Consider the following 9,848-nt stretch of genomic DNA (forward strand, 5'->3'; position numbering starts at 1 on the left):
CCTATTAGTTTCTCACTGCTGGGCTACTGTATTTAATTATTAAATATTATGATACTTACTTACCTATATCTATCTATACTTACTTAACAACTGACCCGAAGTGATGGCTCCGTGACTTGATAACCCTGAATATTTCAGCGCAAAAATAGTAACTAGGTAAGTAAGTATAAAATTTATATGGCGCGGCGGGAAAGTCGCCACCTAGCGGTACCGCTCTGCACTAACTCTGCGCAAAAGTCGCAATACCTACCAGTAGAGGTTCTAGATGTAATCCGCATCTGTTTTTAAGGGTTCTACCTTTTTTGGCATAAGATTTTTTTGCCTAATCTCGTATTGCATAGTAACGTTTGGTCAAAGTCTCGTTACGCCGAAAATCGTATGGCATAAATCTCGTTTAGTAAAAAGTTATTTCGCATAACATTGTTTAGCCTAATAATGGTATGGCCAAAACTTGAATAGCCTAATAATGCTATGGCATAGGTTTATACAAAGTAATAATATTCGTTTGGCTTTAACTTTGACGGAGCGTCTCCCTACATAGCGCAAACTGGTGCCTTGTATTGTTTCCGCTGTTTGGAAAACGCTCCGCTCCGCTTCGCTGCGCTCCGCTTTGGTTTTGATGAACATGTGCACCTAACACGCTCCTCCTCGCTTTGCTCGTCGTCGCACCTATTTTTAGGTTTCGATCTCATGGGGTTTGTAATAATTATATTGGTCGTTAACTTTCGATTTTTTGATAATACAATATCGTGATTTTCGGGATGTAGGAGAAAAATACCACAATTTGTACATTTACTACATACTTAATATATTATTTATTAAGATAACATTAGGAGAAACAAGATTATACATAGATATAGACGAACATAAATTTGAGCAAACGAAACTTAGGTGTTTAAAGATTGTGCCTAAAGAGTTTTAGACGAAACGAGCCTTATGCCACATAAGTCTTGGCAAAGTGATGGTTCGGCCAAAAAAGTTTAGACCATACGAGTTATGCGAAATGAGTTTTGGTCAATAAAGATTATGCCAGATGAGCGGAACCCGTTTTTAAGCCATTAGAAGTACAACTTTCTCAACGTTTCTATTAAAATAGTTTTTTTTACCACAAAGCAACTCGATCTTTGGCTAAAGGGAATCCAACTGCATCAATCTGTTCTGGCCACACACTATAGTTACCTACGCCTATCGGCCTAAATACACTCAAGAAAGTTAAATAAGTAGGTCGGCTGTCCCATTTCAAAACACAGTAACCGCCAACTTTAAAAAAAAACCGATTCCGCACAAAACTGCATTGTCAGAATATCAAAAAACCGCTTAGAAACGAAAATAAAATTTCTAAAAACCTAGTAACTCCACCCTGCGAAATCAAAAATGCCACGAAACCCATTTCAAAACATAGTAAGAGCCACCAACCATTTTAAAACACAGTAAGTGAAAATGACTTACTAGGTTTTAAAATGGTCAATGGCGCTTACTAGGTTTTGAAATGGTCAGCAAAGGACAATTTTCGTCCGTTAATTTTAGTAAGTCACAAATGGCATACATTATTACTAACACTTTTTTCGAACAAAATATCAGACATTTCAGAACCTGTATCTTTGCACCAATGAGACCTAGAGAGTTGAATTAAAAATAGAACATAAGTAAATTTTGTCTTCTTTATAAAAGCCATAGAGACCTTTCTCGTCAGAACCTTTCTACTAGCCCTATTTTGCATAAACCAAAAAAAAAACAAGTTATAATTAAGAGAAAACTGATTTTTAGATAGAAATTTAGGAAATATTGTCTAATTGAAGGCAGCCATAAATAATTTTCATGTTAGAGCCTTCTTAATATGGCTATTTAATGGGAGGTTTTCAACCATAGACAACGTCCATAGACAAAACCCGACAATAGATGGCGCTAGTAAATCTTCATACTGAACAGGACTGCATATTTTTTTATAGCCGGCATGGATTCGAGTCCTTTCAGCCAATACAAAAATCCATGTTTATTCCACTTGTTTTCATTTTAATTCTTCGGTGTTGAACCATGTCCGTGATGCCTATTAACACCACTAAAATGTGTTTACATTGTCGATATGGCCCCATTCCTGCAGCACATTCACATTGGGTTTCTAAAATCAAATGACTTTTTTCTTTTACTGTTACATTGTATACAATATGTTTCCTCATCTCTGATGCAACCATGCCAGTAATATAATAGTCAGCATTAAAAAAAGCTACTCTGCATGACATTAAAAAATATTCGTCATACATATTCAGAGACGTCTTTAAGTTTTCCCTCCCTGAGAGCTGGGAAAACAATTCTATATCAGCCATATCCAAATCAGGTATAGCCGAGTTACTCGTAATATCTCGGAAACTTTCAGGTTCCGGCACTTTTATTTTGAATACGACTTCCGAGTCGGTTACAACTGGTCCAAACAGCTTATCGTAATCTTCAAGTCTGTAACAATAAACAAATAGTTTAGTAGGTATGAAAAGGCAGTGTAGCTGCATTTGTGGTCAACTGCAAATCAACAATAATATTTAGTTACGTACCTCTGGACAAGCACTGCTTTCTTTCCAGAAAGTTTTGCTTTGCGTTTTCGCAGCTCGTCCTTCAGGCGTACAGTTGACCATGATCCATAGTCTTTTCCCATGATTGTTTCAAGGTCCGGAGTACAGGCAGGGGTAAATCGTAATGGCAAGCAAGGGTCCAGGGGGAGTGCAAAGGTCGGTCGGGTATAGAAGTCACAAAAGTCCAAAAGAATAGCCAGAGTCGTCGAAATTATCACAAAACACAGCACCGGAGACATTCGCGTAGCTACAAGAGAAACCGAATGACATAACATTTGTTTTGTAGTAGGTCTGTGACATTTGTCATCTCCGTTTCCTCAGAAGAATGTAGCTCACTACTAAAAACGACAGGCCGAATGCCATCTATTGGTCGATTTTGGAACTACTGGAAAATCTCCCATTCATTTACATAAAACAAAAAAAAAACATAAAAATATGCCCGTATTTCAGCTATTACTTATAGTGCCGTCGTGTAAAAGTGCTGCAAAATTGGATTTATAATATGTGAAGGATCCCAAACATATAAAAAATGAAATTATTACGCAATTATTGCAATTTCAATATACTTAACTTGTCTTAAATTACACAATAATGGCTCTTACTAGGTTTTGAAATGGTCAGTGAGGGCGGTTTTAGGGTGAGAAAACCATATAAAACCTAGTAAGTGTTTTCTTTTGTGCATTACAGCAACAATTTTAGTTATATTTAAATGAAATAGTATTGTATGTAAAGCCTAGGTTCTGCAGCTTCTTTTAAGCTTACATTTGTTCAGATATCTGTCATAGTTTTACCAGGGCATTGAAATGAAGGGACAAAAATGTTTTTTGGCTCTCCTGAACATTTTGTCTCATGGCTGTTACTGTGTTTTAAAATGGGACAGCCGAGGTAGTGTACTTAACTTTATTAACTAACCAATGACAATAGCAAGTAAGTGTACTTACCTATCTACCTACTAAATTAATGAGCACATCATAGACCGTTCCCCATCCCCATTAGAATAAGTACTGGAGCCTAGGCTATTCAGGATTTTAATTAAATAAAATTTAATGAAGTAAGTACCTACTATGTTATTTACTTATTAGTTTTACGATATAAATTCTGCATGCATGTTGGTAGCAAGCTAGCAAGTTATCTTATAGCTAAACGCCGCCGCGACTCAGGTGACTACAGCAACTTAGCTGACTTTAACAGTCTAAAGGAGGAATTAAAATATATGATTGGCCAACTAATGTCTACTCAATCCGAACGACTGGACAAATTGGAAAACCACATACTTGATATTAAAGATCACACAACTAAGATAGAACATACTAATGGTGAAATTGAAAAGTCTATGACCTTCATGTCTGACCAGATGAGTTCAATTGAGGCACAAATAAAAAAACTAGAGCTTGAAAAAGGCGAAATGGCGCTACAAATATTGAATCTAGAAGACAAGCTTGACTTCTATGACCATCAACTGAATAAGACCTCAATCGAAATTAGGAACGTCCCCAAAATTATGAATGAGTCGAAAGAGAAACTTTATGATACGATTCACTATCTATCTAAACAACTCTGTACTGATCTGCACTATCAAGAAATCAGAGACGTATCTAGAGCACCGTCTAAAAAAGAAAACCGGACCTCTACTATAAGAGTTGAATTCTCAAATACCCTGTCAAAAGCTCGCTTCCTATCTGCATCTAAGATGTACAACAAGAACAATCCCAACAATAAAATTAACTCGAATCTTCTTGGATACCCTGAGCCTAAAATACCTGTCTACGTCGCAGAACAGCTGACCGCCAAAGCCAAAAGGCTGTTTTATTTGGCGCGCACATTTGTTAAGACGCACAACTACAACTCATGCTGGACAACAAACGGGCGTATTTTTATAAAGGAAAAAGTTGATGGAGCTTACATAATAGTAAAGAACGAGCAACAATTAGAAACCCTCAGCAAGCCTAACACAGTATGACTAGTCTTAGATTTCAAAACTGCTACTGATTTAAATTCATGCATGTGTCAAGTATCTGTATTAATCTCATATATCCTTAAGTCTCTTTTTGTTCAAATTTGCAAACTAACTGTATACAACCAAATTCACACAATCACACAACACACACCCACACACAACTCACACTACCAAAACGATAGGTTGAAGTCTCTGAAAGTTACTTCCCCGGTACTAAGACGGCCTACCAAATCCCTTTTAACAACCACCATCCCTGCTCCACCCTTAATATATATTTATTAAATTAATAATTAAAAATGTTAGATAACAACATTAATGCTTTATTTGATTGTTTAGACCAAAACCTTGTGTCAAACGTCTATGTAACAACTCCCTGAAAACTGCAAACTATTTTTAGATCCACCAGGAAAACAATTAAAAATACTGACTTTTAATATTCGCTCAATCAACTGTAATTTTACCGATCTTCAAACTCTCTTACATAGAATAACAATTAATTTTGATTTCTTGATTCTAACCGAATGTTGGCTATCGTGTGCTTCTGATGACAACATTCCACTTCTTGATAATTATACCTTCACAAAGACGTCTAATCATTTGAATAAAAATGACGGGGTTGTTGTTTACGCTAGATCTGATATTCACTACTCTACTGAAGAGATTAACTTTAATGGATCTGCATCCGGTACATTAATAAAAATTAGGGATACCACCGCCATTGTCTCAATATACAGATCACCGTCTACACATGATATTGAACCATTCCTGGCCTCCTTAGACCAACTTCTACCGTCTCTGTCTAAATTTAAATCTGTGATTTTGACAGGTGATATAAATATTAATATAAATCCAACGGATCTTAACACTATTTCACATAACTATTTAAATCGACTTGCTTTCCATGGATACCTCCCGACCCATGATCTACCAACCAGAGAGAATAGTTGTTTAGACCATACCATTATTAGATCTCCCTTCCCGTCTCAAACACTAGTCATAGATACCCCGATTACTGATCATGCTGCCGTTGTATTATTACTCAACACCAAAATTAAATATGACGATCGTTCCACCACTATTACTAAAATAGATTATGAAAAACTAGACAAAGATGTCAATGATCTGGACTTCTCTAGCATACATGGTATGACAGATCCAGAAATTGCCACTGATACCTTAATTAATATGATAAAAACTAAAATAGATGCTAATACAACCGTAAGAACTGTTCCAAAAAAACACAAAATATTAAAGCCCTAGACAACACCAGGACTCTTAAAATGTATAAAAAATAGAGATAAATTACATAAAAATTCTAAATTAAACCCTAATAACGAAATCCTAAAAACAACCTTTCAAAGATACCGAAACTTTTGCATAAAAATTTTAAAGAAAGTTAAAAGACAGTTTGACACTACACAGATACAAAATGCAAGTAAAAATAATAAGTTACTCTGGGATGCTATAAAAAGACTCACAAATACAACATGATATGATATGGTATGTACAATACCTATCTATTATACTTTTGTGTTAGTGTCTTTTAAGTGCTAAATACCAAACTTAACATTCCCAAATCTACAAGATATTAGTCATATCATAGACTGTGTAGAAAAAACCTCAAATAGTGTTAAAGACTGGACGTCAACATTGCTCAATAGAAAAGAACTATATTTATTCCATACTAATATAAGGTCTATGCGTAAGAATTTCAATGATCTCTTGGTTACCACCAAAGACTGCTTATGTGATCTAGATATTATTGTAATTACAGAAGCAAACCTAAAACATAGTGAACTATGTATGTACAATATAAAAGGTTATGATATTAATAGTTGTACTAGAGCTGGTCGAACTGGTGGGGGTGTGTTAGTATACACTCATGTTGACCTATGTGCTCAGCCTTACTTATGTCCAATTCAATTTAAAACTGCTGAAGTGGTCATTGTTACAGTGGGTCAAAGTGCAAATTTAACTTTCATAATATCAATATACAGGCCGCCAAGAATAAATAAACAATCAAAAATTTTACACTTTATATCAGAACTCAATACACTTCTACAACATTTGCCTAAATCAAGCAAAGTAATATTGTGTGGGGACATCAATATAAACCTATTGGACCGGTCTGACTCCAAAACATTAAAGTATGAAAACTTATTGTCTGACTATGGATTCACTAAATGTATCAGTGATGTTACTAGAAGAGAAATATGTAATGGGGTTATTGTTGAGTCATGTATTGATCATATATTTGTGCGTGCACCTACATTTGAAATCAAATCTGCAGTAATACTTCATAAAATTTCAGATCATTATTGTACGGCTGTGGCACTGGAGTCTCTTAATACACATGGTGATGTGCCGAGCGGGTCAACCGGCGCCGCCGGTGCCGCTCCTCCATACCGTGCCGGTGAGTCCGGGAGCGCTCGACGGAGCCGGCGTCGCCGCTCGGCCCGCTCGACGCGCCCCGCCCCCACTGCCCCCAGCTCAGGTACCCAACGCCCTGTATTAGATAATAAAAAAGTGCGAGATGCTCTGTTAGAAACAGATTTCTCTCAACTAATTCATATAGAATGTCCATTAAAATTATATAACGAAACTATAAAGCTATTTAAAAGTGTATATGATAAAAACTCTAAAATTAAAATTATAACTAGTAGTAATAGAGATAATAAGAGTTGGGTAACAGAAAATATGAAAGTTATGTTATTAGAGAGAGACAAACTATTTTTAATCTGGTTGAATGATAAGAAAAACATGCAAAAAAGACTTAATTATACTAAATACAGAAATAAATGTCAAAAAACATTCTTTAAGAAGAGATGTGAATTTGAACGACAAAGTATTATTGATTGTAAGAAAGATAGTCGCAAGGTATGGGAAAAAATTAATGCAATGTTAGGAAATGTCAAAAAGTCACCCGATGATATTATTTTAAAACATTTAAAGCATTTAGGTACTAATTCTAATATATCAACTAGTTTTGCAGATACTTTTAAAGATGAAATAGAACAGATAAGACATAATTGTGATACTAAGTTCCTGTCCAGAGAGAATTATGTAAAAGAAGCACCTATCTCTATGAGATGGCAACCGGTAACAAGTAAAGATGTGTATAAGATAATTCGTAACATGAGTGTAAGAAAATCAGCAGGTAGCGATCTCATAAGAATGTGTGATTTAAAATGTATTATAGATAAAATAAGCCCCATAATTGCTAAACTTACCAACCTCTGTGTGATCCATTCTAAGTTCCCTGAACGTTTAAAAGAAGCTATTCTACGCCCCATATTTAAAAAAGGTGATCACAAATTAACTACTAACTATAGACCCATCGCCATTTTGTCAAGCATAGAGAAAGTCATTGAAAAATGTATTGTGAACCAATTAGGCTCATTCTTAAGCAATAACAACATCTTGGACCCTAATCAACATGGTTTCCAGAGAGGCAGAAGTACTGGAACTCTTTTAACTAACTTTACAGACAATATTAATACACATCTCAATAACAAACAATTTATTGTAGCAATATTTTTTGATTTCAAGAAAGCGTTCGACACCCTCGAGCACGAGATGCTGCTTCGCGCCATGGGGGAGTGCGGGGTGAGGGGGCCAATGAACGAGTGGTTCCGAGACTACCTCACCTCGCGCTCTTACCGCGTGCGTGTGGCGGACTCGCTCAGCGAGCCGCGGGGCGTGCGCTGCGGGGTGCCGCAGGGCTCGGCGGCCGGGCCCGTGTGCTACCTGATGCTGGTCAACAGCCTATGCCGGGTGCTGCGGCACTGCTCGGCGTACATGTTTGCGGATGACCTGTGCGCGTTCCTCGCGGGCCGTGATATGGCCGAGGTCCAGCGTCTTGTGCAAGAGGACGTAGATAACGTAATTAAATGGTCACACGATAATGGAATAATAATTAATGCAGATAAAACCAAAATGTTAGTCATTCACTCACCGTATGCTTTATTATCAAATAACACTTGTAATATAATAACACATTCGTACGAATGTTTTCATAGAATGCAAAATCACTGCACGTGTGGGTCTATAGAACGAGTCGAACAAGTCACTTACCTTGGTATGCAAATAGATGAGAACTTCGGATGGATCAAACATGTAGATTATGTTATGAACAAATTAAGAATTTTATTAAGTAAATTCTATCAACTAAGCTTTAAAGTACCTAGAAGTATATTGAAATGTCTTTATCTAGCCCTGGTTGACAGTATAATTGGTTATTCTCTGCACTGTTATGGACTTACATTCAAAACTCATATTGAAAAGATAGAAAAAATGCAAATAAAATTCTTAAAATTAATTATAGATAAAAAGACAAAAGCTAAATGTAACCACGATTATAGAATCCTTTTTGAAACATGTAACATTTTACCAGCAAGCCTTAAGCATAAATATCTCCTCCTTGTAAACAGCCATGGTAGTGAAGAACATAAAATACCTATCCAGCATACTTGCGGCACAAGAGGGGCTGTGCAAGGAAGGTACCAAATACCATATACAAATAATTATTTTGGTGGAAGAATGCTCTGTAAACAAATACCCAAATTATATAATGAATTGCCGGTAAGTATTAAAAATGAGAAAAAATTATCTTTATTTAAAACATTATTAAAAAAACATTTACTTAAAACTTATTACGATACCTAAAACTTATTATGATTGAGAGTGGTGCCTTCCTTGCACTGCTCACTTGACACAGTCAATATATTGTTTATTTTGTTAATTTTTAAATAACAGCTTAATTAAAATGTCACCGTTTACCCACAGTCAAACCAAAAATATTGGTTTTGTGGGAATTCTTCTGTACCCTATGTATCACTGCAATGTTTATAAATAAATAAATAATAAATAATAACAAAACCAACCGCCTCTCCAACCCAATTGCTTAGCCCATCCACGCATCCTACTCATTCATGCAATAGAGTTAATGAATTCTTTGTAAATATAGCCGATAAACTTGCTAAAAACATAGAGCAAACTGGTGCGGACAAGGTGTTTCCCCCATCTCAGACTCTCTCATCCACTCTCTCTTCTTTTGTACTGCTGCATACTGATCCCGACGAAGTATTGGATGCTATTCGTAGTCTTAAACCACATGCCGCTACAGGATGGGATGGAATCTCTACAATCATCTTAAAAAGATATTCTAAACTTTGGTCAACTATACTAAGTTTTATATTTAATCTTTGTTTTCAAACCGGTGTATTCCCTAGAGCTTTTAAAAAAGCTATAATTCATCCCATCTTCAAGAGTGGAGACAGGAGTGACCCAACCAACTATCGTCCAATTTCCGTATTATCAGCTTTCTC

The 9,848-nt window shown here is 36.0% G+C and overlaps 1 protein-coding gene and 1 long non-coding RNA gene across 2 annotated transcripts; one reads left to right on the plus strand and one right to left on the minus strand.

Moving 5' to 3' along the window:
- Positions 1-1,848: 1,848 nt before the first annotated feature.
- On the minus strand, positions 1,849-2,975 carry LOC119694687. Its single transcript, XR_007266660.1, has 2 exons — positions 2,547-2,975; positions 1,849-2,451 (listed from the first exon to the last, which is right to left on the minus strand). It is a non-coding gene; the product is annotated as an uncharacterized LOC119694687 (long non-coding RNA).
- Positions 2,976-6,021: 3,046 nt separating this feature from the next.
- Positions 6,022-9,363, plus strand: LOC105391608. Its single transcript, XM_048623144.1, has one exon. It carries the CDS (start codon positions 6,220-6,222, stop codon positions 9,184-9,186), a length of 2,967 nt encoding a protein of 988 aa, XP_048479101.1. The 5' UTR covers positions 6,022-6,219; the 3' UTR covers positions 9,187-9,363.
- Positions 9,364-9,848: the final 485 nt, after the last annotated feature.

This window comes from Plutella xylostella, chromosome 9, assembly GCF_932276165.1.
Source record: "Plutella xylostella chromosome 9, ilPluXylo3.1, whole genome shotgun sequence".
NCBI lineage: Eukaryota > Metazoa > Arthropoda > Insecta > Lepidoptera > Plutellidae > Plutella > Plutella xylostella.

Coding starts and splice junctions, on each gene's coding strand:
- LOC105391608 (XM_048623144.1), top strand. CDS start 6,220: ATGCGTAAGAATTTCAATGATCTCTTGGTTACCACCAAAGACTGCTTA.